Raw genomic sequence first — 20,674 nt, 5'->3', positions numbered from 1 at the left:
CGAAGCCTACAGCAATTCAGTCCCAAAGATACTCCCACAACGCGCCACCTGGCCTTAACCTAGCCAAGTCCCTCAAGGCATACCCATCGAAACTCAAACACACTTTCTCTTTCCTTACTGTGTCCTGACCATCGTCTCGAGCCGGGCACCAGCTGTACCCTCTGATAATCACACTCAATAACCACGAATTACCCATGACGCATCACTGCCCCAAATCTCAACATTCACTCGACCCATAAGGGCTTAGAAAGCCATGAACCATCGGATCCCCGATCCGAATCCCACTCTATCCATTCCGCGACGACGGGAAGACCCAATCTCAATCTCAGAGCAACTCCCACGAGTTCTCCTCTTGCATTCACATACACATGCTGGACTTCTCCAGCACCCTCAGGTTGGGAAAAACCTGATACACTGATGATATCCTCCAACATCCCCCAGGATGAACCGCTAATACATATCCAATACCTTGATCAGAATCACACTAAGAGCCCAAGGCTCTCTCCCTGCATCCCTTCCGAGCCTCTTGGCTCTACATCTGCGGAATTCCTCCGTAACCTCAGCAGACATCCCAAACCGGATGAGCTTCTATTCCACTGCCGCAAACACGCTGCTCAAAAAAACCATACTCGAATTACTCTAATCATAACTCTACTCTGCTGCTTTCACTTCCGTGAACTTGCACTCCCTCTCGGAGTTACACACCTCTCTCACTTCCTTTTCCAAGGAATCCACTTGGCCATGTTGCCACTCCAACAAGTGCCACGGTGCTCGCCCAACGCTGCACCATCCTTTTTAGCGTATCCGCTATCCATCCAACACATATACTCTGACTCTCATCGCAGGGACTCCCAAGCCCCTGCACTATCTCAACTAATCAAGATCACTACCCAGGGCCAAACCTTCTAATGCAAACGCACTGCAACGAACACAATCCATAACCGCACACTGAACCAACAATACTTGCAGAGTCTTCAGCATGACTGGACCGCCTCACCAGGCCTTCAGGCCATCTGGACCACTCTCTCAGAACCTTCAGCCAATCTGGACCGCTCTCGGTGCCTTTAGTTTGGCTGGACCGTTCTCCGAGCCTTCGTGTAACGACCCGTCTCCGGTATGATGATTCCATAATATTTAATTAGAAGTTTGCAAGAGGGACTCGGCGAGTTCATAGCCTGACTCGCCGAGTAGGGACGGGATTTTGAGCACGTGTTAGTCGGCGACTCGGCGAGTCCATATTCGGGACTCGGCGAGTCTGCCTGCCTGGAAGAAACCCTAAATCCCCAGGTTGCTCACTATTTAATCCACCTTATAGCCCCCATTCTCGCCTCCTTCACCCTCAGAAAGCTGTGAGAAAACCTTAATCCGTCCTTGAGTGATCTAAGCGTTCTTGTGTTAAATTTTGAAGGCTTGAAGAAGGAGAAGAAGAAAGGAACAAGGAGAAGAGGTGTAGAGCAAAGATCCAAGGGTAAATCAGAGTTCTTTGAGGTATTCTTCGGATTCCCTCCTGTTTTATGCTTTTAACCTCCATTAGAACTCTTCTAGATCTAGTTTGATGCTTTCCTCAAGCCTTATGATTGTATGGATACCCTATTATGTCGAGATATCCTTAGATATGTTCATTTAGGAGTTATAGAGCCCATATCGATTGCCTTTTTGAAGTTACCTTGCATAAGAACCCTAGATCTAGCCTTTATTATGATTTTTGAGCTATTTTAGCTTCATGGACGCATATGGGCACGTAAAGATGGAATCTTTACGTGCTAATCGAGTTAAGGGAGTCCAGATCTATAAGTTTTATGCACTGGATTCAAGCAGAATCGAGTTTTGTGTTGCTGCATGAAAGCGACTCGGCGAGTCAAGTCGCGAGTCCCCGTTTTTCCCCTTTTGAGTGATGACGAGTGGAAGCCTGTGAGTAGTAGAGTGGACTCAGTGAGTTGGAGAGCAGACTCAGTAACGGAGGGACTCAGCGAGTTGTTCATACAACTTGGCGAGTCCAAGGCAATCTTCTTAAGCTCAAGAACAACTCGTCGAGTTGTTCATATGACTCGGCGAGTCGGATGAAGATTGTCTGGGTTCTTGGATCGAGAGGGTACTCGTCGAGTCGATGCCATACTCGACGAGTAGCCACGAGTAGGGTTGAGAAGTGAGACTAGAGACTCGGCGAGTTGGCGGCCCAACTCGGCGAGTCAGGTCAACTGTGGGTTGACTTTGACCGAGAGGGTTGACTTTGACCAAGGGTAAAAGAGTCATTTTACCCCAGTGCAGTGTTTAGTATTTGATTGAGTGTGTTTATGGCCTTGTAGCCAGGGAGATACCGGAGCAGCAACAGTTAGCTTCCAGAGCCATACACACAGCAGCCAGTTCACGAGGTGAGTTTCCCTCAAGTAGTAACGGGTCTAAGGCCACAATGTCGGCCCGTTTAGCTAGCGGTCAGCTTCGGACCTCGGTCCGATGTAGTAGTTAGTATGTTTGATGCCTTTGTGGTTCAGACAGGGTTATGTGTTTAAGCTAGATGATATGTTTATGCTATGCCCAGTCAGCTTCGGACTTCGGTCCGATGTCAGCTTCGGACTCCGGTCCGATGTAGGGGACGTAGGTCCCAGCCAGCTTCGGACTTCGATCCGATGTCTCAGTCAGCTTCGGACTTTGGTCCGATGTCCTAGTCAGCTTCGGACTCGGTTCGATGTAGGGGACGAAGGTCCCAGTCAGCTTCGGACTTCGGTCCGATGTTCCAGTCAGCTTCGGACTTCGGTCCGATGTAGGGGGCAAGGCCCCGGTTAGCCGGATTTCGGTCCGATGCAGTGGGCAAGGCCCAGTATGTGCTTTATATGTTATTGTGTGGTATGTGGTAGTATGGGGGAGCTCACTAAGCTTCGTGCTTACAGTTTCAGTTTTGGTTTCAGGTACTTCCGCAAGCAAAGGGAAGAGCTCGGGATGATGGCATCGCACACACCACAGTTACAATTTTTATCCTGGGAGTTGATCAGCTATCTTAGATATGTTTTGATACAGTCGTGACACCATTTTTCTCAGTTGTATTTTAGTATGGTTTTGAGATTTGCAACGCATGGTTTTGCTAAACATGGTCACGATAACAAACCATATGATTACTGACATGAATCCGCTCTCCAATCCCTTAGATCTTTGCTCCATATCATCTTAACGGCCCTCTGGCCGCCTTTTAGACCCTCAAAACGGCAGCTATGAAGTTTTCTTGTTGCACAAGTCGAAGTGGAATATTATAGATTATTCCAAATGGTGGAATGATATGGGGTATTTATAGTTGACGGAGATGGAATTTATATGGAATATTAGAGTTGGATTGGAATAAGGAAACTAATGGTGGATTAGGGATTAAGCAAATAAAAATAAGATAAGTGGTGCTTGGGGAATAAGTAACTTGGAGGGAATTTCCGTCCAGCTTTTATGCTTCATCTTCAAGGCCGATTTTGGATAAGATAAGTGTCGAATTAGCCAAAAAGTCCTTCTCACATAAGTCGTAGGAAATTTCGTCTGGTTTTCAGAACATTTTGAATCTCGTCAATTGGACTTTTGAGTCATCAGATATACCCGAAACACTGAAGAGGGGTCAATTTGCCAGCAATATCCTTTTTGCATCTTTTCAGCTCCATTCTTTTCCTTTTGCATTCCAACTCCCATTTTTACTGTAATTGAATATTTCAAAGCATATTAAGTATCTTTTAGTTCTAAATAATAATAATAAAGGCTAAAATATTAAGATATGTTATACATAAATATATATAAAAATACACATATCAAGTCCCCTAACCATAAACTGTCAGCACTCCCCACTAGGATCTCGGATCGTCACCAGCTGCTGCTCGCAGTCTATCACCGCCCCAACACGGCTCAACCAATCCATGCCTACGATAACACGTACATCCCCCATCGCAATCGGGACCATATCTATCGGAAACCCAACACCGAAGATCTCAAGTACACATCCCCAAATCACCTCTGTGGCATACACTACTCGCTCATCAGCTATGGAAACATGCGAAGGTCGACCCATCACCTCTCGCTAAATACCGATGTGCCTACTGAAAGCTAATGATACAAAGGACCGACTCGCTCTTGAGTCAAACAACACTAAAGCTGGTACAGAATTCACAAGGAAGGTACCTACGCATATCATGATATAAGCACAATATCTCAACATAAAAATAAATACGTGAAAGAATACATACCAGCCACGATGTCAGGTGCTGCACGAACCTTTTTTGTTGTCAGCTGGAACGCCCTCCTTCGCGCCTTTGGTGCCTCGGCCTTCACCGGCCGACCCTCACTAGCTCTCGCAGCAGCAAGGGCAGATCCCTGAGATGCTCCCTGTGTTGTCCCTCGCAACTGTGGACACTCCTCCTTCCGGTGCCCGGTCTGGTTGCAATGAAAGAAGACCATGAATCCCATTGGGAAATCCTTGGCGATATGCCCCTCTTTGCCACACTTGTAGCAAGCACCAGCCCTACAAAATCCATCATGACCTTTGCCGCACTTTCCGCAAGTGCAGCCCTTCTAAACCCCAGACCTCGAATCGGCGGGCTTGGCCCGCTTGGCTGTCGGCTGAGACTGTGTCTCCAATTCAATCTCCCTCTTCCGAGTATTTGCCTGAAGCTCAGCAAATGTCCGGTATGATGAGTTTGCCACAAACTCACGAATGTCTCTCCTCAGAATGGTAAGATAACGGCTCATACATGCCTGCTCGGTCGACACGTGCTCAGGGTAGAACATCGCCCTCTCGTGAAACATTCGGGTAATCACAGTAACTGACTCAGTACCCTACCTGAGGGTCAAGAACTCCTGAGCCAAACGCTCCCGTTCCATCAGGGGGAACGTACTCTTCATGAAACATAGCGGTGAACCTCTCCCAGGTCACCACAGCAAGCTCTGCTGAAGAATAGTGTGCTGTCACGAACTTCCACCAGTCCTTCGCCCCCAAGCGAAGCTGGTTTAGCGCGAACCGAACCCTCATATGCTCCGGACATGAACATCTGTAGAAGCACCCCTCCATGTCAGAGATCCACCTCATCGCGGCTATCGGATCCAGAGTCCCATCAAAATCTGGTGGCTTCGTGTTGCTGAACTCCCGGTACAACAACGAGTCACCCCCTGCGGCCTGGTAGCAGCAACGGCCGCAGTGGCTACTGCAACAGCAACATCAGAAAGAGTAGCATACCATTTGTCAAAAGTCTCAATCAAGGTGGTCTTAATAGACCCAAACAACTCTGGAATCTCAGCCCTGATGGCCGCAGCCACCTCATCGTGGATGATCCTACGGATCTCCTCATCAGTCGTCCCACTGATCTCTAGTGTGTGGCGTGTCCCAACCATGATCTACCTCTCGCAGGGGGGTTTATCAAGCTTGGGATATCAGGCTTGATCAGTACTTAAATTTTCAATAGAGGATTTAATTTTCTGTTGATATCAGGCTGAAATCAATAGAGGAGTAGAGTTCACGGTGGACTCACCGAGTCACCCACTTAACTCGACGGGTCACTCTCTAGACTCACAGTCTCGGGACTACTCGACTCGACTCTTCGAGTCTGTTCAAGGACTCGGCGAGTCCAATCCATGATTAAATTCAAATGGCTTCCTGAGGTTAGATCTGATGCTCTACTCAAGAGATCTATCCTTTCTAGTCCCAATAATCACGTAAAATTTGAAGCTTGATGCCCATGCAAAGGCTCCAAGGTTCTATTTGAAGAAATGACCTCTAATATGGCATCCTAAGTCCATATTCACCAACAATCCTCATAAAGCTCGAAGGGGTAAGGTCTCTGGACCTCTATGGATCTAGATCTGAGACCACAATACGAAAAGGAACCATATACTCAACAAAACCATCTACCAAAGGGTCTAGAAAACCCTAACTCTCTAAACAATCACCAAAACAGAAGATGGATCGAGATTATACCTCAATAAGCATTCCTAAGCTCAGAATTCCTCCAAATAGCACCTCCTTCAGCCTCCTCTTGATCTTGATCACCTTCTTCTTGCTAAACCAATGATAGAAAGAGCAAATATGGCCTCTCCTTCCTCACAAACGATTTAGCTCACTTAGGGTTTCTCTCAAGGGTCTGGTAGCCGCAATGGGAGGCTATGATTGACCTTAAATAGGCTCTAAAACCCGGGAATTAGGGTTTCAATTTCCAACGCAGACTCGGCGAGTCATATGCCCAACTCGTCGAGTCTGGTCGCGAAGATTCGCGGAAACTGCCTCACCTACTCAACGAGTTGTGGCTCCAACTCGTCGAGTCCCTCCTTTTTCTTGAATAAATAATTAAAATTAAATTATACCCAAAACCCTGGATGTTACAGAAAGCATGGATTAGACATAGTCATTGTCCCTAGACCGAGAGTATGGATTAGACATAGTCAACTATCATTAATCCGGGGGCATGGATTAAGACATAGTCAGTTGTCATTAGTTCGGGAGTATGGATTAATACATAGTCATTCGTCCCTAGTCCGAGAGTATGGATTAGGAATAATCATTCATCATTAATCCGAGAGTATGGATTAGTCATTCGTCTCTAGTCTGAGAGTATGGATTAGACATAATCATTCATCATTAATCTGAGAGTATGGATTAGTCATTCGTCCCTAGTCCAAGCGTATGGATTAGGCATAACCATTCGTCATTAATCTGAGAGTATGGATTAGGTAAAACGGTTAATCTTAGGTTTGAGAGTATGGATAGTCTCGTTGTGAGGATCGACGGGGTGGGATAAGAGTTGCTTACACATATATGGTGAAATTGTATGTTTTGTGAGTTCTAAATTATATATATGATATAACATTGTGGGATTTAAATCCCTATGTACTCACCAGGTTTCCCAACCTGACCCACTCAGTTTATCTATATCACAGGTGTCGATATGAAGTGACATTACACTGAGAGATTAAGGAGATATAGATCACTAGTGTAAATGAATGTAAGTTCTGTTTATGCTTATGTTTCTGTATTAACGATGACATCCCAAACGTTTTAAAATGAATAAAATACGTTTCTTCGAAAATGTTTTGATAACGTATTTATCGTGTTTTCTGGTAACAAATTCCGCAACATTTTTATGAAAAGAAGTACTCTAATTTTTAACAAAACATAAACAAAATCGGTCTTTTCTAGCCGTGGAAAATGGGGATGTCACAGTTGGTATCAGAGCATTAGTTTAAGCGAACTAGGAATTTGTAGGAAATTTCTAGACTTAAACTTAGAATGCTAAGCGATGATTGTGAGATGAGTGTCTGCTATATTTTAGACACAAGCACTAGTTTATTTTAGGAAAGATGCCTAAAATGTTTTATGTGCTAAATGTTTTATGTTATAGCTATAAAGATGCCTTATAAGCTATTATTTGTTCGGATCTATGGTCTGTTGCCGACCTGATCTGGAAATTTTATGTGTTCAGATTTCTAAACGTTTGATTACAGTATTAGAACTGGCATATAACTTTTTAGTGTGACAAGGAGATCTATACGTCTATCGTAAATAAAATATTTCCTATCTTAAAATTCTCGCCTCGGTACACCGAACGTCTGCTTGGGTGTACAAAACATCATAGTGAAGACAGACTAGGAAATATCCGAGGAAGATGACAACTTAAGCCTAAGAATGTGATGGGTCATGCATCAGTCGTTGTGCCTGCACCCGAACCAATCACAATGGCAGAAGTTCAGGAAGTGATGCGAACCATGATAGACAGAGAAAATAGAGGAAATGAGATGCCTTACAATAGTGAATGATACCTATCAGAAGATATCATAAGAGGTATCTTGCCTTTAGAATACGTCTAATAAAATAGCAGTACGTCTAGAGAAGTACGGTACATCTGAATGTACACATTTGATTGACGGGATGATAGAATGATTGGTGTAATTCCTAAAGTTTTCGTATCATCTGGAATTTCCACCAACAATTGAGTTGAAGCAGAATTGATGATTGAAGATACGCATGAAAGAACTCCTAGTAGAGTCTAGGGAAATTTTTATGATTATTTGGACACACTCGTATGTGTTAAATTGTTTTGTGATTTTAGGCCTTGGGGACTGCGAGAAAAATACTTGGGACGAGTATGAGTAGGTGTGAAAGGTAGTAGATGCATATACTAATGGAAGCACAGAACTCGCGCTTGGATCAGGGAAAGTCACAAGGTTACCAAAAAGCTAGTAAATGATTTCATTTTATTCAAGCATGTCATTACCATCATTTTGGTAATGACTAAGAATATTGTTGTTATTCCGACCCTAGTGGTCATATCAAATTGAGTCCGACTATGATGAGTATGATACGTGGTTCAGAAAACCAAGTTCGATGTAGCATCTGACTTAAACCAAGTTGTAGAATATGTCTCAAGGTTTCCGTACATATAAAGAACGCCGAAATCCGAGTTATAACAAAGAAGTTATGGCTCGTCGATGTTTTACGGCAAAACCGGCACCACACCGGGAAGCGTAAATAGTAAATTTACGATGGAGAGAATTTTAGCCTTAGAAATCTAAACCAAATTTGTAGTATACGTTAACCGATAACATCCATAAAAAGAACGCCCAAATCTTACTTCGTATGAGGAAGTTATGATTTTTCTAAGATTCGGCTTAACAGTACACAGCCCAAAACACGAATTTTAGTTCAAGCGGTTTTTGGCTTACGCGACCTAAATGAGAGTTGAAGATCTGATTAATAGGAACTCAACGGTAAAAATATAGACAAAAACGGAATCTGTATGAAGGAGTTACGAATTCTTCGCGGTCATTTAACAGTCTAAACGCCTCCTATTGTTAAATTTGAGATCAATAGAGAATTAGCCGATGGAGTCTAAATGAAAGTTGTAGATCTTGATTTTACAGTCTAAATGCCTCCTACACACACACACTCTCTCTCTCTCTCTCTCTCTCTCTCTAAGCTCCCTAACCCCCCCTAAAAGCCTAGGTAAACCCCCTAGCACACTAAGGAAGCCTCGAGGCTCCCGGAGTCCTGAGAAAAGAGCCTTTTGGCTCGGGAACGCTGCTCCAGCGAAGCCCGGTTTTTGCGAAAAACCCGCTGTTTCGTCAAGGGATAATTATTTTAAGAGTAACGAAGTGCTGTCCGAGTGCCGACTCACCACCTTACCAGGTGAGTGCATAGTCCCTTTCATGAACATGATTTTAATATAAGTATTGATTGAAGTATTAATTATATGTTTATGTGCGAGTTAATTGATGTTGCCTGAAAGATGTGTTAAAGAACATACCTGATTATATATGATGATTTAGGATAAAGAGTAAACCTAAATTAATTATGAGGAATATTGGGTAGTATTTTCTTACGAGTACAAGTGAGTTATACTTAGAGAATAGAACTTTAGTATATGTCATTTATCCGAGAGCATGGATTAGACATAGTCATTGTCCCTAGTCCGAGAGTATGGATTGGACATAGTCAACTATCATTAATCCGGGGGCATGGATTAAGACATAGTCAGTTGTCCTTAGTCCGGGAGTATGGATTAATACATAGTCATTCGTCCCTAGTCCGAGAGTATGGATTAGGCATAATCATTCGTCATTAATCCGAGAGTATGGATTAGTCATTCGTCCTTAGTCCGAGAGTATGGATTAGGCATAATCATTCGTCATTAATATGAGAGTATGGATTAGTCATTCGTCTCTAGTCCGAGAGTATGGATTAGGCATAACCATTCGTCATTAATCTGAGAGTATGGATTAGGTAAAACAGTTAATCTTAGGTTTGAGAGTATGGATAGTCTCGTTGTGAGGATCGACGGGGTGGGATAAGAGTTGCTTACACATATATGGTGAAATTGTATGTTTTGTGAGTTCTAAATTATATATATGATATAACATTGTGGGATTGAAATCCCTATGTACTCACCAGGTTTCCCAACCTGACCCACTCAGTTTATGAAGTGACATTACACTGAGAGATTAAGGAGATATAGATCACTAGTGTAAATGAATGTAAGTTCTGTTTATGCTTATGTTTCTGTACTGGCGATGACATCCCAAACGTTTTAAAATGAATAAAATACGTTTCTTCGAAAATGTTTTGATAACGTATTTATCGTGTTTTCTGGGAACAAATCCCGCAACATTTTTATGAAAAGAAATACTCTGATTTTTAACAAAGCATAAACAAAATCGGTCTTTTCTGGCCGTGGAAAATGGGGATGTCATACCATGCCTATCTTCATATGACTTGCCGATTCGACCTTGCGAATCGCCGAGTTCCTTCAGTACTTAAGCCATAAAGACTCTTTTAAGCCATGTCGTGGCTCCAAATTATAGATCCAAGCTTCTAAGGCATGCATTTCATGTAAAGTTGTAAACTTTACGTGCATGCATGGCTAAAAAGGCTCTTAATGTCAAATCCAAGCTCACAATGGGGGTTTGATACTCAAGGAGGCTTCATACATGACCAAGCTCGAAGATTTATGACTCTAGAACCCAAGAAGGGTCCAGATCTGAAGTTACAACTTCAGATCTAGCTAATATCCCACACTATCATCTCCATCAAACCATAAAAACCCTAAATATCAACCAAATGAGGTCTTGAAGGAAAATGAAGTAAAGGTGACGACTTAATACCTCCAAATGATGCTAACTGAGGTAGATTTATGATTCCCACGCGTTCGTTGCTCCTAGTCTCTTGCCCTCCAAGTTCTTCCTTTCCAAAAACCTCCTTTCTAAAGCTTAAGACACACAAGGATGAAGCACCACATAGATTAGGGTTTTTCGAGCCCTCAAAGGACTATAAAGAGGCCAAAGGAGGCTTATGCTTCCTTAAATAGGGTGCAAAACCCCGGGATCGAGGGTTTCTTCTGCCAGCTCCTACTCGGCGAGTTGGCCACTAAATATGCAATCCCACCCTGCTGCTACTCGACGAGTAGGGAAACCAACTCGTTGAGTGGATCTTAAAACCAAATAAACTTTCATTTAAATCAATACATGAAAATTGGGGCGTTAAAGTTAGGCCACGTCAAGGCTGATTATAGTATGATAATGAGATGGACGTCAAGGGATGGCGGGGGTCCAAGGGTTAGAGACAGAGCTTATCATCTTACTACATAAGAGGTGAGAGCAGCATACATCGATGTCGCTGATATGTATTCATTTATGTGATGTTGTTCCTTGTGTCCTTATTGTCCCGCATATGGATTGGTACATTTTAGTTTTGTTAGACTCATATGTGAGTTGTCCATCTAATTTTCTTGATGTTAGTTTACGAGCTTAGTAGCCGATGGTAGGACGTTTATAAGTTTCTTTCGTTATCTGAGAGCTATTTATGATTAGAATTACATAGACTTAGAGTTTTAGGCTTAGCCCAATGACATGTTCTTGTATGATTGGGGTTTTTGGAAGGAGTTAATTATTTTAAAGACAATTTGATTACGTATTATTCATAGTTACTTAGGATCCATGTTAGTATGGGTTGATTAAGCGGGTTTAGGGCTTCAATTGATTAAGGGAGGTTATTCGATTCCAAGTGAGGGAGAGCTATATTTTGAGGGTAAGAATATGTGTAGCAACACAAATTTTTGTATAGATGAGAAGACTAGGGGGATACAATAGCAAATACACATGATTTCTGGCTTTTTTGGTTGATGTGTAGAGAAAAGACAAAAAGTAGACAGTTGTTGGCGATAAAAGACTTAGCGCAGTTTGTAGTGTGATATATGCTTAGAATACTGTTGGTGCCATTGTTTCAGTTGTCTCTGAATGATGCATCTTTTATCTGAGTTGAGGTTCAACTGACATTTCGAGGTCTTAAGAGAGTGATTCGGGGAGACTTTAGTTTTTTCTTTTTAAGAAGAATTGAGGATATCAATGTTGAACGATATGTAAAAGAAGGTTGGATAGGCTTGGTTTATGGATTGGGATGGGAACCCTTTGGCTATTCTTATTTGATTAGGGCATGAGGATTTGAGCATGATCCAAACACCTGATGGAAATTCCCTAAGTTTTTTAGGGGTTTGATTCATGTTCTTTTTAGAATATTCTTTTATAGTGTTAGTGGGGTGATGGCGGAATGGCTCCGAACACAAGTTCACAGTCCCGAAGTAGGATTATGACGGAATGGCTTAGGCTATAAACCATCAGGCTTGGGGTGGCATGCTGACTAAATGATGCTAGTTCGTTAGTCTTCAGGCCTGGTAAGAGTATGACATCATTTTGGAATCATAAGCCTTTTATTGTATGCATTGAGTGGGTGGGACCCAAAAGATGCTATTAGATGAGGTGCATAGGTCCAAGTTTTCTATTCTTTCTGGTGAAAATAATATGTATAAATACTTGCAAGAGGATTTTATGTGGCAAGGTATGGACTGGTATATGGTAGAAGGATAACATAACGTTATAGTGTGACTATAGTACACGTAAGTGGATGTAAGGCCATAGTTGGTCTATTGCATTTCATGAATGATAAGATGTGTGTATTAAATAGTGTTGAATGTATGAAAGTCAATTCGAGCACCAAAAGCCTTCTGGGCATATTTCTGGAATGTGGATTCCACTTGATTTATTATGGATGTATTAATCTAGGTTATTGGCTTCATAGTGGGTCAATAGTGTTCATCACTGGAGCAAATAGTCTGAATCTATGCCAGGAGGGTGATTGCCAGTTTTAGAGTGGTAGTTTAAGAAGTTCCAGACTGATGAGTTCTTGGTATTTAGTGGTTTTGCAAGGATTTAGGTTGGCATTTCTGTGGTTGGAGACACAGTAGTTGCATTTTGTGTGAGCATAGATGATTAGATTAGAATTAGTGATGTTGTCTAGGTTTCGAATGGTCTCGGGAAACCCAAGGTGATGGTGTGTAGGCATTATCCATAGTTGTTCAAGGAGACAGATTTCAGGGAAGAAATCCAATTAAGTAAGGGAGAGTTATAACGCATGTTTTCGGAATTGCTATGTGTTAACCTAAGGAATATAAGAATGTATGTTTTTAGGAAAAAGCCCTTAAGTGTGACTCGTGTTTTTGAAGGTGACGATGTGAAATGTCACATAGAACACGACACGTTTAAGTAAGTAGAATGGTGTGCCACCACAATCAACTCAAAACCCTAAGGCCTTATGTTTTGGGTCCTAGTTAAAGGTTACTTCTAGGTTTTCATTCTTATCAGCCTCTATCCTTCCCGAAAACTCTAGTGTAGCTTCTTTCCATCCTTATTGATTTTGGTGTTCTTTGGTGCTATTTGAAAAAGAAGGTGGTAGTTTTGGTACAAGTAAAGCAAGACCTAGCCAAGCTTCTACACTATTATCATCTTTTGGACCTTGGAAAGGTATAAAGTTTCAACGTTTATGCTTCTTTATCTTAGATTTAATTGTTTCATACTCTTTAGTCCCCTTTTGTCATGATTTTCATGGAGTTTGGAAAACTCCAAGTCCAAAGGTTGTTAGGGATGTTCTCTAGACCTTTTTGATGGGAACAGAATGCATGGTTGAGTGCATTTTGTCCCATGCAAGTTGGTTTTTGACCATTTTAGGCTCATTTTGAATTAGGGTTTGTTATTGTGCTTGTTTGAGCCATGAATCTTGATAAATTTAGAAAATTTATCCAATATGACCCTTGTTTGATTCAAATCTAAGTGTTATAATCCTTGTTTGAAGGGATTAAGGACTTAAGTAAAAAGGTTTTTAAGCTAGGAAACATGACACATTCCTTAGATGGTCGTGACACATCTCTCAAGGTCCGTTAATGAATGTTTTCTCGTGTAGTGGACGTGACACGTCCATAGCTGGTTGTGGTGCATTTGGTCATTGATTTGTTGACTTTAACCGTTAAATTTTGAATTTTGACCAATTTGACTTTTGGTCAACTTTGATGGATTTCTATATTTATCTAATGATTGGTCTCAGTTTAGTGTTAAGTATGGTTACATCTAGTTGTTTCATTGTAGAGGATGCTGTTGAGATTCTATTGTTGGACTTAGGTGAGTTTTCTTACTATACTATGTATGACATTATATGCTAAATGTGTGGTAGGATGCATATGTTCTATTAGTATACGATTATATGATAGGCTATAATAGTTTTGTGTTAGTATATATGGCATGTTTGTTTGGTTGGGATATTGTTAATATTGGTAGATCGTTGAGTGAATGTTGTAGGGTTCTTACATAGTTTAAATTATATAGCCTTAGACTCTTGATCTGGCCATATTGTGTGGTTTTTTTTGATATATTTCTTTTGGGTAGGATCAATTGTTAGACTGCTATCTTATTTCCCTACTATGTATGACTATGTATTGATAAGGTGATCTGTCAATACTAACAATAGCTTTTTATATGATTATGGGATGACATTGAAAGATCTTTATGACCAAGAGTCATTTTAGAATGATATTTGCTAATGACATATGATCCTATAGGGTCACACTTTATAGCACGTTACTATTAATTTATTATTTATTAAAGTAGTTTGATTATTAATAAATATTATCGACACTTGTATTTAATTGGAGAATTATTATTTTATGAAAATAAAATTTTAACAAATAATTTGAGAAATTATTATTTATAGGAAATGATAATAAAAGAAAACAAAATATAAATGTTATGCACAACTTTTTGGGCAATTAGAGTAACTCATTTAGTTGGAATATAACTAACTAGTTGTGGACTTGAGTGAAAAACACATCTTGTCCCTACCTCTTTTCATCTTTTCATAAACTCTTCATTGAGTTAGGAGGCTATATTTTTGACTTCTTATTCCACCCATGCTCTCTTACAATAGGTTACTTGTACACATAATCGAAGTATGGTCCTTCCCATGCATGTGTTAGTTTATAAGAAAGTGCAAAGAGGAAAACTTGCTAGTTTTTTCTTAGAATTCGTCTCTTTTGTTTTCTCTAAAAGTCATGGGCTTCTTTCCTCTCCCCCCTCTCCATGTCTTGAACTTTGGTGCATATTCTTTGATAATTAAGTTTTTTCTCCTTTAAGACTTATTTGGTATAAGTTTTAATGGCTTAAGAACAACTTAATACAAGTGAAGAGTTACATGTTTTAGAGGTTGATCCTTGCTTGGTGGATACATATAGAGAGCTTCTACTTTGGAGCTTCTTGCCTCACTTCATCAACTTCCAATCTCTCATGAGAATCAAAGTCTTCAAAGGTTGTAGTCTTTTTCCTTTCTATGGTTGATTTAATCTTTCCATGCTTTGCAAAATGATCATTGGTGGGTTAAAAAGAGTTTTAAGTTTATTCTATTTTTAAATCTTCTTTTTCCATTTTTAGCATTTTTGGGAAAACGATTTTGAATGAAACCCAACATTGAGAACATGTAGTTGCATGATGGCTAAGAGCCTACAAATTGTTTGATGGCTGAGAGTCACGATTGTATGATGGCAGGGATTGTATAGTTATATGTATGTGGAGTTGTGAAATTTTTGTGATATGTATTGTATGTGTGGTGGAACATGTGGTATAATGGGGAATTTAATAAGCTTTATACTTACGTTGTTAAGTTAAATATTTTTCAGATTGTTCACGTGCGAGAGTGAAGGACGCGACGTGACTATACATTTGCATCAGAGCTATATTGTTTTTTGAGCCTTCTACTGGTCTTTATAATTAAACTCTACTTTAATATTATGCTTTTGAAACAAAGAATGTTATGATATGTATTTAAAGGTTGAAGCTTTGTTACTTACAAAGCAATTAGAAGTGATATGAAACTTCATTGGATATTTCTTCGTAACACCAAATATACCTTCCTTATTCTTCTCCAAGTTTCACTTTCAAGACTCCAAAAGCACATGAATCAAGGAAGGAGGCTAGGGTTTGAGTTGTTAGGGTTTTCTAGAGGATGGAGGTGGATAAGAAAGGAAACCCTAGGAGGTGACTTTAACTAGGACTCAAGTCCCAAGATTTGGATTAGGCTAATTGTAGCGACACGTCTCGCCAATATGTAGATGTGTTGTGCCGGACGTGCATCCGTCACTTCGCAACTACCAAAAGAACGTGTTACATCCATGCTCAATATCAGACTATCCTTAAGTCTTTAAATCAAGTAAAATATATCAGAAAGAGGCATTAAAACTCTCCTCCACCTATCTGGATTTCATCCTAGAAATATCTTAATCGTAAAAAGTTATATGGTTCTAACCATTTGTTACACTTTTAAAAACTACTTTCTATGATGTAGATGGAGAATGACATTGTCATCTTTGTACAAAATAGTTCGAAGCAAGTCTATCATTACATTACTTGACATAGTATAAAATCATAATGTTATGTATTGGTATGACATTTAAAACATAACTTCATTTTAAACATTCATGTGTCACACAGAAAAGCAATCATAGAAGTGAATCCAGAGACAAACAAACACATGTGAAGTAATTGATGAAATGATTTTACCACATTTAGATAGATTATATTAAGACGTTCAACACATAATTTGTTCAACAAATCATTTGATAGACTGATGGTAATCGTCACTTTTAGATAGATTATAATAACGTCTTAAACATATAATTGAATATCTTATAATATCTGTGACATAAATTTGTGTGAGACAAATTATATGGATGATGATGAGTTTAGATAGTCATCATTGTTTTGTGACAAATAAATGGTTACAAATACTTTGATCATTTGTTCCGTAAAGTTTAATGAAGCTTATTTTTATTCATAAATTAAACTAAGAACTTTGTAAAATTTTGGTGAAAGATAAAAATGTTAAAGTAAAAAAAGTTGGGATTTTTCATATACTATGTAAATATAAGAAGACTTTTATGAAAATATCAGAGTAAATAATAGTCTGTACAATATAATATAGTTGAATTGAATATGTTTGCAGGTATTTTATGCGTTAGTATACATAAAATTAAGTTTTGAGACATTTTTTAATAAAATGAGCCAAAAAATGGTAATACATTAAAAGTGATTAATATAAAAAGTCACTAATAGTAAAATAATGTTATGAGTTAATTGCAAATAATTGAATATTGTCGAGTACTTATAATTTTAATATTTTACATTTTATTTTGTAATAACCCGGAATTTATAATACAATAAACTATCATTTAAATAAAAGATGAAGATATATAATTCAAAAATCAATCTGTTGTTAAATTATTAATTTAAATTGTAAAATTTATAGTTTAAGTTTATCTAATTAATTAAACGCTAAATGTTTTAATATGTAAATTTGGTTATATACTAAAAGGTTGGCTAAAAAGACACCTCCCATTGTAATATGGACATTCTAATTGATTTTTTAAATATTTTTATCGGATGAAATTTCTTTTTTTAAATATTAAGCTAATTTAATAATTACCGAAACCATAAAAAAATAATTTTTCTTATAAACCCATTAATCTAGTACTATGATCTTTCTAAAATTTAGAAACTCTTAGAACTTTTAAGAACATCATGTATTTTTTTTATATCCAAACAAAATGGGTATAACTTTTAAGTTATAATTTCTTGAATCAAAATAGCTATCATAAATTCAATTAATAATACAGGTTGTCGTCAACTAAAAACTTGGGCTATTTGTGTTCTTTGTCACTTTCTTCCCAAACGACCCTGTTGGGTTCATTTCGGTTTTCATTTGTAGATGTTTCGTCGTTTTTACAAATCATCCAAAAAAATTATCATCAATTCACCCCTATCACAATCCACCAACCATTTTGCCTTTTCAATCCACATTCACACATGGGTTGTGTTGTCTCCTTCCGAAAATCCGCCGCCGGCGAAGACGACGATGACTTACTGGTGTCGGTGTGCAGGGAGAGGAAGAGACTGATGAAATCCGCCGTGGATCGGCGGTACGCGCTTGCCGGAGCACATTGTAAGTACAATCAGTCACTCTACGCCGTCGCATTAGCCCTCCGGTTGTTCGTCGCCCGGCATTCTTCGTCTCCTTCTTCCCGATTCCTCATCACCTTCCCTGAGCCCTCTACGAACCTGCACCTTACTCAATCCAAACCCACGGCGGTTCCGGAAGCGGTAACAGAAGTCGTTGAAGAAGAAGAGGCGGAAGAGACGGAGGAGGAGAGTAACGGTTCAGTTTGTGAGCATTTCTATGACGATGGTACGGTGGACCCCACACCTGCACCACCTGTAGTGACGTCATCAGGTCATGAGCAGAATCCGGATGAATTTGGTGGGTGGGATTTTTTCAATCCGTTTCAGAATATGATGGTGAATGATGTTGGTGTTGAGCACGAGGATGAGTGTCAAAAACGGAAGGCGGAGGATGTGAAGGTTGCGGCGGCGGATGCTAACGTGAGCCTGAAGGTGATTGATACACATACACCATCACTATCCAATGAAGATGATAATGGGAGGGAACTGTTGGACGCACTAAAAGACGTCGAAGATCATTTTCTAAAAGCTTATGAATCTGGTGTTGAATTCTCAAAAATGCTCGAATTCTCCAATGTGGGTCCTCTTGATCATCTTCATTCAAAAGGTATTACTGTTTAAAAACCTTTTACCCCATCCATCGCAATTCACCATTCACCAAAAGTCAATTCGATCTAATTTTTCTTCCACTGACAGAAAGCTCCGAGAAGTTTATTCCATCGATCGCATGGCACAAATCAGCGATAACCAGATCACCATCGTGTAGAAGTCTTCTCTCTAGCAGCTCCCGGAGTTCATCCACATGGACGGGAATCAACAGTAGCAGTGATATCTTCGAGGAGACCGGAGGAATGGAATCCGGCAGCCATTTATCGACGTTAGGGAGGTTATACGCTTGGGAGAAGAAGCTTTACGATGAAGTCAAGGTATTATAACAGATAACAAATCATTGAATCATAAAACCTCAAATCTTTTGCATTTGTTGAGTTATTATCAATGATTTCGACATTTTATAGGCTGGTAGTGAAATTAAGAAGCTTTACGATCGAAAATCTTCCCAATTAAGCGGTGAAAACGGTAGCAACAAGCATGGAATCGAAGACCAAGTCAACGATTTGTACTCCAGAATGTTGGTCAGCATAAAGATCTGTAATTCCATCTCGAAACGAATTGAGAAGGTGAGAGACGACGAACTTCAGCCACAGCTCATCGAGTTGCTACATGGGTAAGAATCTTTCACCACTGAAACTCTGAAACACAACTTATATCAATTCCGAAGTTGGAACTTTCCTTTGACTTTTTAAAGTCAAAATGGTGCTAAAACCGATGTTGCAGGCTAACAAAAACATGGAAATCGATGTTGGAATCACACAAAATGCAAAGCCGCACGATGTTCGAAGTCAAATCATTCCCAACCGCCGGTTTCACCAATGACCGATCACGTCATCTCGCAACTCTCCAACTCGAGGCTGAAATCCAAAATTGGCAATCAACATTTTCGAGTTACATTGCCTCCATAAAAGCATACATTGAATCATTGACCGAATGGTCAAACCGACCCCTAACCGCTGTACCCGAACCCGCAACACCACCACCCGTATTCACCATTTCCCGAGATTGGTTAATCGTTACAAAGAATTTGCCCGATAAAGCCGTGACATATGCCATGAAAAGGTTCTCCAAAGACCTTCGGGCTCTATGGGCCCAACAAGGGTTCGAGCAGCAGCAACAGCAAAAAGTTGAGCGACTTGTTGTGGAAATGGAGAAACGAGTGGTTGGTTTTGAGAGGGAAGAGAGGAATATCATAAACTTGAAGCCGTTGAATGTGAAAAATAAAGTTGATGTTTTAGCCGAGAAAAAAGATAAATTGGATAGTTTTCGGAAGATGGTGGAAACCGAAAAGGCGAAACATAAGGATTGTGTTGAGGAAACGAAACGAGTTATTTTGGTGGGATTTCAGACTGGATTTTCTTCGGTTTTTGATTCTTTAACGGAGTTTTGCGAGATTTGTGTGAGGAAGTACGATGATGTTGCACGAAATGCAACATCGGGAACAAAATTGATTCGTGAAAGATGAGGTTGTGGTTTGTAAAATGTCATTTTTGCTCATATGTATCTTGGGAACACAAATAACATAGATTTGATCTCTTCGCGGTTTAACGTGTTTGTCTTCATATTGATATCGTTTTTGGTTTTGTATCTATGAAAAACTAAAATGAAAGATGATATCTAATAATCTAAAGATTCTTTTAGAGAGCGAAAATCAATTCTTGTGATTTTATACTTTCTTAATCACCATTATTGATTACAAAAATTTATCAATAAAATAACGGTAATCTTACATGTAACCTTTGCATTTTCTTAAATGAAGGTAATTTATATCCGTATGTGATACATTTATAATCGCCTTAAAATAACCAAAAAAGAGTGACGAATGGTTATAATTTAAACATTTATTATAGAATAATTATTGCTTATGAAGACGTTCTGAAACTGTTTTTTGAATGACCCACAAAATTTGCAATTTAATTCAAAGAAATTACATTATGAATTTGAAAAAAAAAATAATAAGGAAAATCTCATATATAATTAATCAATATTGTGAAAGATGTGATTATTTGAAATGGGGCGAACGAAATATAGACCATATCGAAACCTAAATGGTCTGAAATTAGGGTATCAGATCTCGAAATAAATTGTAGGTAACAGTTTCAATACAAATAACTAATTTTTCAACACCAACAAGCCAAATTTGAAGGTGTATAACTCAGTTAATACTAAGCCAATTAAGGTGATTATGAAGCCTACTTTTAGTCAACACAAAGGAAAATATGCACACACA

At 39.5% G+C, this 20,674-nt stretch overlaps 1 protein-coding gene across 1 annotated transcript; it reads left to right on the top strand.

The window, feature by feature from the left end:
* Positions 1 to 17,504: 17,504 nt before the first annotated feature.
* On the top strand, positions 17,505 to 19,992 carry LOC111918436 (protein ALTERED PHOSPHATE STARVATION RESPONSE 1). Its single transcript, XM_023914106.2, has 4 exons — positions 17,505 to 18,439; positions 18,529 to 18,758; positions 18,849 to 19,057; positions 19,168 to 19,992. The coding sequence occupies exons 1-4, from the start codon at positions 17,680 to 17,682 to the stop codon at positions 19,907 to 19,909; spliced, it is 1,941 nt and encodes a 646-aa protein (XP_023769874.1). The 5' UTR covers positions 17,505 to 17,679; the 3' UTR covers positions 19,910 to 19,992.
* Positions 19,993 to 20,674: the final 682 nt, after the last annotated feature.

This window comes from Lactuca sativa, chromosome 4 (genome assembly GCF_002870075.4).
Source record: "Lactuca sativa cultivar Salinas chromosome 4, Lsat_Salinas_v11, whole genome shotgun sequence".
Lineage (NCBI taxonomy): Eukaryota > Viridiplantae > Streptophyta > Magnoliopsida > Asterales > Asteraceae > Lactuca > Lactuca sativa.
Note: the sequence above shows the minus strand (reverse complement) of the source record. Positions and strands in the feature narration are given on the sequence as shown.